Genomic DNA, 12,386 nt, shown 5'->3' on the forward strand with positions numbered 1-12,386 from the left:
TGATCCCTCTGCATCCATCTCTCTGCTGGTGTGTCAGACAGATACATTACATTACATTTTAGTGTCATGTGATACCTTCCCCCTCTCCCCACCCCCCCCAAAAAAAAAACAAGGAAAGTGCCAGGTGTAAATATTAGTGGAGAATCTTGTGGATTTTTATGTCGGTTTATTATGTTCTTCAATACGTTACAGGGTTATGCTCTCTCTGGTAATAGAGGGCGATATCTTAGAATAACAACAATCATTACATCTCCCTTTTTTTTTTTTTTTTTTTTTTTTTTTAAGGAAGTGAGACATCACATATAAAAATTAAACTGAACATGTAATAAATAAATGATTACACAAAACACATAATTTCCTATAGTTGTCATTTGTCAACCCATCGATCAATAATACGAAAAGTTTGGATCACGATTTGGTTTGAGTATCCGTCCTCTTCTTGAACAAACCGGGTCAGGGTCAACAATGTCGTTTGCAGGTTGATCGTCATCATTATCCTGCACATATGGTATTTCATACTTAGGTCTCACTTTTCTCAGATCTCTACGATTTCTTCGATATTGCTGAGAACCAACTTGAATAACATATGATCTGGGATAGGGAGACTTGGCAACTACCACTGCAGGTTTCCACTCTTTGCCAAATCTGACACTCACTGACTCTCCAACACTTATGGGGGGCAAAGACTTAGCACCACGGTTATAGTACTTCTCCTGATTGTGTGCCCTTTTCTTGAATTTCTGTTGGACATTCTTTGGTGTTTTGCTTTTTAACAAGGCGGGTGAAGTTGGAAGTAGTGTTTGGGTTCGTCGGCTCATTAACATTTGTACCGGCGAATCGATTCCTTCTTGGGGAGAGTTTCTGTAATTAAGCAAAGCAGTATAGGGGTCTTGTCCAGAAAGCTTGGATTTTCGAATTAGGTTCTTAGCTATTTGAACCGCCTTTTCTGCCTTACCATTAGATTGAGGATACAATGGCGAAGATGTCACATGCTTAAAGCCATATGCTCTGCTAAACTCCTTGAATTCAACAGATGAATACTGTGGCCCATTGTCAGAGACTACTATGCTAGGGATACCGAATCTAGCAAACTGTTGTTTACAAAACTGAATTATTTGATTTGACTTAGTCTTGGATAATTTCTGAACCTCAAAGTAACTGGAGTAATAGTCTACCATTACTATGTAGGTGTCTGAATCATACACAAAAAGATCTGTTCCCACTTTTTGCCATGGGCGCACTGGGCTTTCATGTTTCTTCAGTGGCTCCTTTTGGTTTTGATGTCTAAAACGATTACAAACATCACAATTTTCAATTGTTTCTGTGATTTGCACTGCCATGTTTGGCCAATACATTAGATCTCTTGCCAACCTTTTAGTTTTTTCGATTCCTTGATGCCCTTGGTGAACTTTTCCAAGCATCATTTTTCGCAATTTCACAGGAATGAGCACCTTTTCATTTTTGAAAATTAACCCATTCTCAACTGTCAATTCACTTTGGCAAGCCCAATATGGAGTTAAATCTTTGTCCAGAGTTTGTTTACTGTTTGGCCATCCTGAAACAATTTGCTGATGAAGCTTTGCCAAAACTGGATCTTTTTGTGTTTCATTCTCTATGTCTGTCAATTTTGAATTTGAAATTGGCAAAGGAGATACTACACATTCCATGATATGTAAGCTGTCATTAACTTCATCTGATGTATCAGGTAAATAACTACGACTTAAAGCATCAGCAACATATAATTCACAGCCTTTCTTATAATTAACTGTAAGCTGATACTTTTGCAACTTAAGCAACATTCTCTGAAGCCTCGGGGGTGCTACACTTAATGGTTTCCTAAATATAGCCTCTAGGGGCTTATGATCAGTTTCAATGTATGTCATCCTGCCAAATATGTATTGATGGAATTTTTCGCATCCAAATACAATAGCGGCCAACTCTTTTTCAATTTGTGCATATCTTGTTTGCGCATCTGTGAACGTTTTTGATGCATATGCAACTGGTTTTTCATTTTGCAGTAGTACAGCCCCAACTCCACCTTTTGAAGCATCCACGCTTACTGTTACAGGTTTGTTGGTGTCGAAATACTGTAGTACTGGAGTTTTAGTTATCAATTGTTTTAGGGAATTGAAGCATTTTTTCTGTTCTTCTTCCTAATGCCATACTGTTTCTTTACGCAGGAGCACTCTCAAAGGTTCAGAGATAGCTGGTAAATTCCTAATAAACTTAGCAACATAATTTATCATTCCCAGAAATCTCTTTGGCTCAGTTACATTTGTTGGAGGCTGCATTTCCTGAATTGCCTCTATTTTCTTTGGGTCAGATTTTATACCATTTGATGTCAATATGTGACCAATATATTTGACTTCACTGACTTTAAACTTACACTTGTCTATGTTTAGTTTTAGATTGTTTTCTTGACATCTTTGTAAGACATTTTGTAGCCTAATGTTATGCTCAGCCTCATCAGCTCCCCACACAATGATGTCATCCATCATGACTTCTACACCACTTAAATCATCGAATAATTCTGTCATGACTCTTTGGAATATTTCGGGGGCAGCATTAATACCGAAAGGCAACCTCTTGTACCTATACCTCCCTATGGGTGTGTTGAAAGTACATAATTTTGAACTTTTTGAGTCTAAGGCCAACTGCCAATACCCACAATTTGCATCCAAAGTACTAAAAACTTTAGCTTGTGGAAGCCTAGTTATGATTTCTTCCACTGTTTTCATTGGATAATGAGCTCTATCTAATGCCTCATTCAGATCTTTTGGATCTAAACATATCCGTACCCTCTTTCTATCAGGTTTTATGACAGTTACCATACTACTAACCCAATCACTTGGTTCAGTGACCTTCTCTATTACATCTAAATCAACCATACGTTTAAGCTCTTCTTTTACCTCTTCTCTCAATGCAATGGGAACTTTACGGGGCGGGTGAACTACTGGCCTACTACCTTCTTTTACTTTGAGTGTCACTTTACCTGGCAAACAACCAAGTCCTTTAAATACATCACTGTAATTGTCCTGTGGTTCTGGAGTTTTCGATGACTCCACACTGTCGATACGTTGAATCAGTCCTAGGGCTGTGCACGCTTTCAAGCCAAGTAAGGGCTTCTTCATTCCTTTGACGACTTGGAAACTGAGGTCATAGTAGCGATTTTTGTGTTCACAGAGGAGTACACACTTCCCCATTGGTTGTAGCTTGTGTCCTGAGTAAGTTATCAGATGCATCTTTGATCTCTGCAACTTCACATTCTCCATGTTTTCCAGAACTGATGAAGAAATCACATTGCATTGTGATCCAGTGTCAAGCTTGAAGTTGACTTTCTCATCTTCGACTAACAAATTGATGTTCCATTCACTATCAGCTGTTTTGCATTGCTGAGACTCTAGAACGTCAATGAAAAAGTCTGAGTTGCCGGATCCTTCTGTACCGGTATCACTGTTTGCCTCGTCTACTGTATGTACCTTTTGTTGGTTACGTCTGTCATGTTGTATTTTGGAGCCTTTTGACTGATTTAATTTTGTTTGGCACATATTGGCAAAATGGTTTGTTTTGCCACAATTATTACAAGATTTCCCTTCTGCTGGGCAATATCCACTGCGATCATGGTTATAACCACATTTACTGCACTGGTGTCGAGTTGAGCTAGGCCTATTGCTTTGTGTGTTAGACCTATCATAGTTTCGAGACTGTCTAGGCTTATCGTTATTTGCTTTGTTACTTCTGTTATGATAGACTGTGTACACTTCACTTTCACTTGTACTTTGTCGCGTAGATTTGTTCAGTTGTGTCATCTGAGCTTTACTTCTTTCTGAAGCTTTGCATATTTCTGCAGCTTTGGCAAGGTCTAGGTCTTTCTTTGCAAGCAAATTTGCTCGAACAGCATCATCTCGGAGTTCGACCACAATTCTATCTTTCACAAGGTCATCTGTGAGTGTGCCAAAATCACATGTCTTAGCAAGATTTTTCAACTCGGTCAAAAATTGTTCAAATGATTCACCGTCGCGTTGAAATGTCGTATTGAATACGTGTCGCTCAAATGTTACGTTTTTCTGTGGTAAGAAATGCTCTTCGAACTTTTGTATCAGGACGTTTAGGTCCTTTTTCTCTTCGTCAGTCGCGAAAGTAAACGTATTGTATACCTGTAATGCATCATCGCCTATTATGTGTAGCAACGTACTACACTGTACTATAGGGTCCTTTGCGCTTAGGCCTGAAGCATGTTTATAAAGTGTAAATTTCTGCTTCCAAAACTTCCACTGTTCAGCAACATTTCCTGTCAAAATTAGATTCTCCGGTGGACGTAGGCCTTCCATTGCAAAAAAATCGATCCCAATTCTGTCACCATGTAAATATTAGTGGAGAATCTTGTGGATTTTTATGTCGGTTTATTATGTTCTTCAATACGTTACAGGGTTATGCTCTCTCTGGTAATAGAGGTCGATATCTTAGAATAACAACAATCATTACACCAGGGATTTGGAATTTAAGATATACAGGGCTTTTTAATGTCAGCATATAAGTAAATCAACAGTAAAAAGCTTACCAGGAAATCGTTAGGAAACTTGGACAGAGTAAAAAGCTTTTGGCTATCATAAACTTTGTTTTTGAAATCTGTATAATGTGGCCAGGTTGGGTTTAGCAGCTGGTTATTATGGGAACTTGATGTCCAAAATACGTTTCCTTCATTGTATCAGTGTGCATGATATAAATGAAGTAGCAGATGCTTGATTTATCAAGAAGAACCCATTAATCGGAGCAGCTACTAACAACGAAAATTTGAATAATCAGGAAAAGAAACTACTAAGTGATGTTTCCACATGGCTGAAATAGTAATTTATCATATATGACACCAAAGTTACATGCATTTCTGCTGGTCTTAAGAATAGATTTGCCCATTTTATAATTTGTTTTCTTTTTTTTGCATATTCATTGTAATAAACATAACCTTTACTATACTTCCAGGATACTCGAAGAGTAGCAGAAGAGCAGTAGAGAAGAATGCTAGACATCAACCAACCAAGAATGGGTCACCAGCTGCCAAGGTAATTTGCAATTAAAATAAATAATTATCTCCTACCTCTTCTCTTCCCCTGTTGGTTTCTTTCTTTCTTTTCTCCATCCCTTGTCTACTAATCCCCTTACATCTATCTCTTTGTGTTCACCATGCTCAATAACCTGTCTGTATTCTGTGTGTGTTTTTGTCCCTTCTGTTACTGTTACTTGTAATTTAGCCTTTGAAGAAGATCCTGCTAGGATCAAAATGTCAGGCCAACTTACTTTTACACAAAATAAATAATTGTGAAAGTCAACTACTCCCTGCTAGGAAGGTTCAGTTTCCTTAAATTTCAGTTTCTCACTTCATGTAGTTGCATAAATTACTTCCAAAGCAAAAACTCAGTAGAAGTAGATTGAGTATAAATTTCCATTTTTTATCAAACCACAATGCTTACCTCTGGGGCCCAGGGACGTCAAGAGCCAGGTGGGGCCCGGGACATTATGTCACTGGGCCCCTTTTTTTAAGTATTTCTTTTTCCCTTTATGTATGTAATTGAAATGGAAGAAACATTATTTTCCATCCCACTTTATTTCATTCCCCCTGCTTTAGATAACTTGGTATTTGTTTACGATCATGTTAAATTCAGCATAGAATTATACCATCTCATAAATTTAGGTTATATAAGTTAGAGGGTGTGATGTTTCGATCCCAACAGGAGGCAAATTGCAAAGGCAAATTGAAACGAATATAGAAAAGAACACATTTAGAACTAGACAGATGGACAGACAACTCAATTCGACCAGTCATTAATGAGCAATGAAAAAAGAAAGGGGATTGAACAAAGGAGACAAAACAGCTTAGGACATAAACTGTGCAGAAGGATGTGTATTATAATGTGGGTTAATTAGTAGTTAATTAGTAAGTATATGTCAAAGGAAAGTGAAAAAGCGGGAAAAGAAGGAAAGTAACAAGTGAATGTTGTGGAAGGACAGGAATTGTGATGAGGAGAGGAGGGATGGAGGAAGGGGGTCGGTCAGTATAGGGAGGTAGGAGAGGTGGTGTTTAGTCATTCCCTTTATATTAGATGTTGAGACATTGGGGTTGAGTGGTGCAAAGGCATTGCCCCCACAGCCATTCCCTGCTAAGGTAAACGTTCAATGCCTTGAAAGGCCCATGTCAGATACAATGTGGGTAGCAAGGTTGAAATGTCTCCCAATGAGAGTTTCAGTCTTCAAAGTGTTAACTGTGCATCTTTTGCCATGGAAACTCATTAACAAACGATTGATGCGACGTTGTGACTGCCTTGCATTATTCCTGATGTTTATATATGTTTTGTTCAGTTCATGTGCCTTTGCAAACTTGTGATTTTAACGATTGCCATATATTATAAAATTATGAATAAATGTGCTGCATGGTCTTGAAACTTTGAAAAGAACTTTTTGGCCATTGTAGGATATTTACCATTTTTGGTGTCACTCTACAAAACAGTACTATTAACTTATGACTTGTGAAAGTATACTGTAGCTTAATTTTTAGCCTCAGCAACTCCTTTTGCTTTTTTTTCAATTTAAGATGGCAGAACTGTCGTGTAGGTTTGGAAACTTCAAAATGAAATCAAATTTGGTTTCAGTACACTGATGTAAAATTATCTCATCAAACTCTAACTAGAAACAACAGAAATGTTTGTATAATGGATCATTAAATTTGATTTTCCCATCAAACATTAGGTTGTGAATTCCAAAGTTTCAAGCCCTGCAGTTGTCAACAAGGTGTTTAAACCAGCTGATCCAGTACAAAGAGTGCAATATCAAGATGGGGTACAACCTCCCAAGAAACATCCACAGAGATCATCACAACAAATCCAGAGACCCTCGACCAAATCGGGTTACGGCCTCGATGACTTCCAAAAAACTGAGGCACATCTGCATCGTCCCACACCACCCAAGCACCAAGCAACTGGGTATCAGCAGCAGACAGCAAAGTTCAGTCACACCCATTCAACACCACAGCAGCCAGCGCCCCCTCCTATTGCACCAACTCAAACCCTGGGTCGTCCCATGCCACCCCAGCACCAAGCAACTGGGTATCAGCAACGGAAAGCAAACTTCAGTCACACCCATTCAACACCACAGCAGCCAGTGCCACCTCCTATCGCACCAACTCAAACCCAAACGAAGAATGATTTTGAGGCACTTTCACGTTCATTGTCGCCCATGACACGATTGTGGCTGCAAAAATTTCAGTTCCGACTGGCCTGTACCAGCTGTTTCGTCCAGGATTCACGTTATGAGGGTATCCAAGCATTCAACTTTCTCCCCAGAGAGAATCATGTTTGTGTAGGCGACCTCTTAATCTGCCAATTGAAGAGCCTCGGTGAAGAAAAGAGAATATGGGGACGGATCCGCCAAAGAACCAATCCAAACTTTGCCGGGAATTTCAGATTATGTCAGACTTTCTTCCAAGGACTGCGCTGTCAAATCGGTTACAACTTGTGCCATTATGCTCACAGCCAGGAGGAGATGGTGATATGGCAAGCGGAAAGACAGAACAACTTCAACGGCAAAGAATTGGTGGCTTTCTTAAGACAACAGCTAATTCAACTTAAGCAATCCCAACGATTAGCTTCTCAGCAGAGGGTGGAAGTACGTACAGCACCGCAGATGCCACTGGCTCAGTTGACACCACCAAGACCAGCGGTACACAAAGTTTCTCCTGCTCAGCCTCCAGCATTCCCTGCACCTGTAAAGGAACCTGAAATTACAAAACAGATCTCCAAGAAAGCAAGTCAACAGGAGAAAAGTACAAATGTATCGAAACCAGCAACGAAGGCAAAGAAGATAAGTCCAGAGAAGGCCTCTGGGCACACATCTGAGAGGTCAAAGATCATAGAAGACTTAATCCAAAATTTACAGGGCTACTTTCTCTTCTGCTGCCAACAATGTTTTCATGGTTTTCCTGGTCGCATCAGTGTACAACATCCAAAGAAGAGGACAATCTGCACTAATAACGAACAAAGTCATCAATGGAATATCAACAACCGTGTCCTGGTGTTTTTCAGCTACAACCGGCAGTTTTGGGAAGTGCGTCCCCGACCTCCAAACAGACCTGCTCGTGTTTCTCTCTGTTGGCACAACATGAAACACTACGGCTGTAAACATGGCCACAGTTGCAGCTTTGCGCATAACAATTTCGAGGTAGAATTCTGGGAGTTTGAGCAGAGGACTTCCTTCATCCCTCGTGATGAAGTCGTTGAACTTTGCCAACTCATACACCAGCGTCCCGCTGAGCAAAAGAAGAAGACCCTTCCTGCACCGAAAGTTGAACAACAAAGCACACCATCCACATCAAAAGTTACCCCACCATTCAAGTATGAACTGCAAGCCCTCTGTGGGATCTGCTATCCGCAGAAGATCTCCGTGCAAAATGCGAATAATCCTAAGATATGCAGCATGTCAGCTCACCCTTGGCGAAAGAGTTATGCCATTTACCAACTTTTGACAACTAGTAACAAGTGGGTGAGAGTCTACCCCCGGAACCCAAAGTTGAGAGCCAGTGTCCATCCCATCCTTTGCAGGCATGGATCAAGATGCTCCTACAGAGAAAGTCATAACTCCCAGTGCATGTTTTGTCACTACCCAGAGGAAGTTGCTCTATGGGTGTATCAACGGCAATATTCATGTGAGTAGATTCCTTCAGTTACCTAGTCCGGTTTGGTCATGTGATTAGAGGGCTTGACATTTTGATCATAGCATCTTCTTCTTCCAGGTCAAGCTCCTAAAAGAACACAGAGGAAAACGGCAGTTAAAACAGGTAGATGAGGAAGACAAGCTAATTAGAACATTGCAACAAAAAACACATAGAGTAGAATTAGTCAGGAAAAAAAATGCATGAATTCATTGGAATCATTTAATCTGATCTTGTGAAGCCAGAAGTTGCGATTAGACATTGTGAACAGAGAGACAGCAGACACAAGGGAAAAGGAGAGAGAACTGGGAACATAACGAATCATTATGTAAAACCAATCTACAAAGTAGATGAGGTAGATCACCCAAAGGGGTACTGTAACAGGTTTACTGAAAGCCAAAGAGAGAAAAACAATTAACATAGTGTTGTGTGGGGAAATAATATTAAATTTATATGGCCCACCCCCACCCCATGCCCCCACAAACGAGTTGAAATCCAAGCAGGCTTTCTTCAAAGTCTTTTCTCATTTTTATTTTATTTTCTCAATATGCTTCCTATGTCTCTTTTTGTGTAGTGTCGACAATCGCAGAAGTCATTGCTGTGAGAGAAAAAGGCGGCACAAACGCTGGTTCATCTGTGAGTAATTCTCAACCAGCACAAGACCAGAGGCAAGTGAGAAGTATGTCTATCGGCCCCAAGGGTGCAGGAAGTCAGTTTTTCTGCTCCTACTGCAAAAAGTCATGGGATGAGAAATGGCAACTGGAACAACATCTCAAGGCTCCGGATCACTTGGCTAACATAAACTCGGATAGAGAGAAGAAGTGGGAGCATCGCGACCCCCCACCAGGAGTGACAAACGGTGACTACAAGATTTGCAAATTGTGAGTTGTTTTTTTTTCCTACTTTTCTCACAGTCAAAAAGTTATCAAGTGAACTTTTTGATCTCAAATAATTTTGTGGCCTTGCCCAACTTTTCAAAACCATGATATTGTTTAGCGGCATAATGCAGTTGTGTCTTCTACCGTGGCAACTCAGTTGCTATGGATCAGAATTCAACAACACGCAATATTTTATCATCGTTGGTTGCAAGTAGCTCGGATTGCCTTAATTCCCTGAAGCATGCAACGTCATATTTTTAATCTGCTTGTCGTGTCAACAGTGATCAGTCTGGAATGTGTCGGTATTCTGGGAAGAGGGACGAAGATAACATATGCGACTTGGCTCACGGAGAAGACGAACTGAAGGAATGGAAAGAGAGACACAAGTACAGAATGATGAAGATGAAGAAAGTGAGAGAACAGAGGTTATTCTCTTTCCTCGACGAACTGTTACAGGCTTACAATTTCACCAACCAAAAGGAAACTGTGGTAAGATCAAACAGGAAAAGGTTGCACCTCTGTAATAAGTGTTTTCCAATTTACATGCAAAACTTGGACAAGCTGTACTGTTTTGTTCAGACAGAATGTTCCAAGCTCCCCAACTTGATCTAGTCCATGACGTATGAGTGTATGTCAGTTGGCTTTGGGTAATAGGAGCCATATGTCAAAATCTTCCTGTCTTTCTTCATGCTCCAGAGAACTCACAAGCCCTTATTGCTGAAAAAAGAGCCATCAAGCACACTGGCATGCACAGCTTTTCATGGTGCATGAACTTTAATTCAAGGGCCAAAGCAGGATTAAGAAATTTTAAATAAAGGAGTGGTGTGGCCCTGGGGTCGTGTAGACGACTCACATGTACGATAATGTAGACTTCAATGAGTGCATTCTGTGGCATATTTAGACTATAAATATTTAGACTCTAAAATAAGGTCTAGTCGTAAAGTAATTATAGACTAATAAGTACTCTTGTATATTTGCGTGAGGTTGAAAAGGGGGTGAGGGGAAGGGTGCGGCTGGATACCCATAGGAGTGGTCTAAGTCTTCCCCCTACTGAATGTAAAAAAATCTGCAGAGTGAACTTTCATCCCCCCCAATTGATGATGGGGGGCGTACTGACAATGGTAGTAGTTAATTTTGAAGACGATGCCAGAATGCAACAATCCAGTATGGCAGGCAGTTTCTCATTTCAACATCAGGATTATTTGGAAGTAAGCTATTTATTTGAACAATTAATATCGAGCACCCCAACATAACATGGCGCCCAACGTGGGGCGCCATGTTACATTGGGGTGCTCTGGCTCAATTAGTTTGGGCTCCCTTATTAAATAAGTATAATGAACAACAGGTAAAGAGAAACTCCAGACATAGATATAGTTGTAGAATATAAGCTTTATTTATTCTGTGTGGCGATATTGTTGCTGGAGTGTATCTGAACTACTCTCTCTGAAGTCTGGGATCTTAGTCCTTTCCATACTAAAAAACTACAGTATTTAAGTCATTACAACTTCCTGTGAATGGGCAACAACCTATCTGTGACATAAACTCTTGGTCACAGAGTTTATTACTTATAATTACTAAGGCACATAGGAGATGGCTACGACTAACCACATTTGTAAAACACAAGAGATGCAACAGGTTGTCATCTGTGGTTAAGCATGAATATTTCACGGAATAAAGACAAAGGGGGCTTCTACGAATATGATGTGGGTGTAGGATGAATCAACTGGGGAACAGGAAGTAAGTAGTTACTCTTAACACAAAGAATCATGGAAGCACATGTTTAAAGTAATATGATGGGGATATAACTACATACTACATTACACTCCATATGTGATAGTAGAACACTGGATAAGGTCAAAATGTTTGTTTGAAGTTATCAGAGTAATATAATGAAGTGTCAGTAAGCATCACCAGAAGTCTAAATTTTTAACTACTTCCCCCTCCCATTCCCCACCCTTGCCCATTGTCACTTGCCCTTTCACCTCATGAACCCCCCTTTAAACATTTCCACACTGTTTAATGTTTACATCCCTGCTGAGGAGAATTATCAATAACCATTTCTTTCATCTAGATGATGAAGGCATTACCAGGAGTGGAGGTCAAATGTGAACAAGATTTAGAGGTGTCCATGGAAATTAAAGAGAAGACTGACAACGACCAGCCCTATAAGACACGTTGGCAATTCCAAGTTCATAGCGAAAAGGTTTGTTATGCGACAGCATTGTGTATGTTGGAACCACAACTTGTGCATTTGACATTAAAGGCATATTTGTAACAAGCAATTGATTGGCTTGTTTCATCTTTATCGTGGAATATACATGGTGTCATCAGCAGTTAATTCTAAATTCATATTTATAGTCTATGGTGTGATTAGTACAAAGCCAATAATAATTTCTTCGTTGTGCTTTGGATAATACTCCTCTTCTACATGTGGGGGGGGGGGGGGGGAAATGATCTCTTGAACTATCCTCTGAAACTTTCCATCGACTCCTGTCGTCTGGACTGCAGTAATGACTTAATAAGTGCCAGTAACTGTGTTTTCTGAATAATGTAAAGACTAACCAGAATTCTCACAAACCCCAACACCTCCCCTATCAGGCCTCAAATTTCACAAAGACCGTGGTCGACGGTGCCCTTCCAACTGGCCTCTGTGCCTATAGGGAATCTGACGTTTTTCGGCCAAAATGCCTTGCCCTTTTTGCTCTTATGGCCGCTGTGCCCTTTTTGAGAAACAAAGCTCTTGTACACCCTGACAACTAGGTCAACGGAAAACATAATAAAACACATTTTGTAATGATCATCTTTCATTA

The 12,386-nt window shown here is 40.1% G+C and overlaps 2 protein-coding genes across 4 annotated transcripts in view; one reads left to right on the forward strand and one right to left on the reverse strand.

Annotated features, from left to right (window-relative positions):
* The window catches only part of LOC139963527 (3'-5' exoribonuclease HELZ2-like), a 50,381-nt gene that overhangs the window by 12,565 nt on the left and 25,430 nt on the right, over positions 1-12,386 (forward strand). For 2 of the 3 annotated variants that reach the window (XM_071964366.1, XM_071964367.1), the window contains exons 10-14: positions 4,981-5,060; positions 6,742-8,692; positions 9,273-9,579; positions 9,858-10,065; positions 11,648-11,779. In XM_071964366.1, coding sequence (XP_071820467.1) covers positions 4,981-5,060; positions 6,742-8,692; positions 9,273-9,579; positions 9,858-10,065; positions 11,648-11,779 — 2,678 coding nt within the window. The remainder of the gene's footprint in view (positions 1-4,980; positions 5,061-6,741; positions 8,693-9,272; positions 9,580-9,857; positions 10,066-11,647; positions 11,780-12,386) is intronic. The other variant, XM_071964368.1, reaches the window with a different exon arrangement.
* LOC139963530 (uncharacterized) lies at positions 124-4,435 on the reverse strand. Its single transcript, XM_071964371.1, has 2 exons — positions 2,993-4,435; positions 124-861 (listed from the first exon to the last, which is right to left on the reverse strand). The coding sequence occupies exons 1-2, from the start codon at positions 4,329-4,331 to the stop codon at positions 818-820; spliced, it is 1,383 nt and encodes a 460-aa protein (XP_071820472.1). The 5' UTR covers positions 4,332-4,435; the 3' UTR covers positions 124-817.

Source organism: Apostichopus japonicus, chromosome 22, assembly GCF_037975245.1.
Source record: "Apostichopus japonicus isolate 1M-3 chromosome 22, ASM3797524v1, whole genome shotgun sequence".
Lineage (NCBI taxonomy): Eukaryota > Metazoa > Echinodermata > Holothuroidea > Aspidochirotida > Stichopodidae > Apostichopus > Apostichopus japonicus.

Excerpts from the sequence above, each read along its gene's own strand:
- LOC139963530 (XM_071964371.1), bottom strand. The coding sequence starts at position 4,331 with ATGGAAGGCCTACGTCCACCGGAGAATCTAATTTTGACAGGAAATGTT. Across the intron at positions 862-2,992 it reads AGGACTTGGTTGTTTGCCAG|AAACTCTCCCCAAGAAGGAA; the intron begins GTAAAGTGACAC and ends GCTTAATTACAG.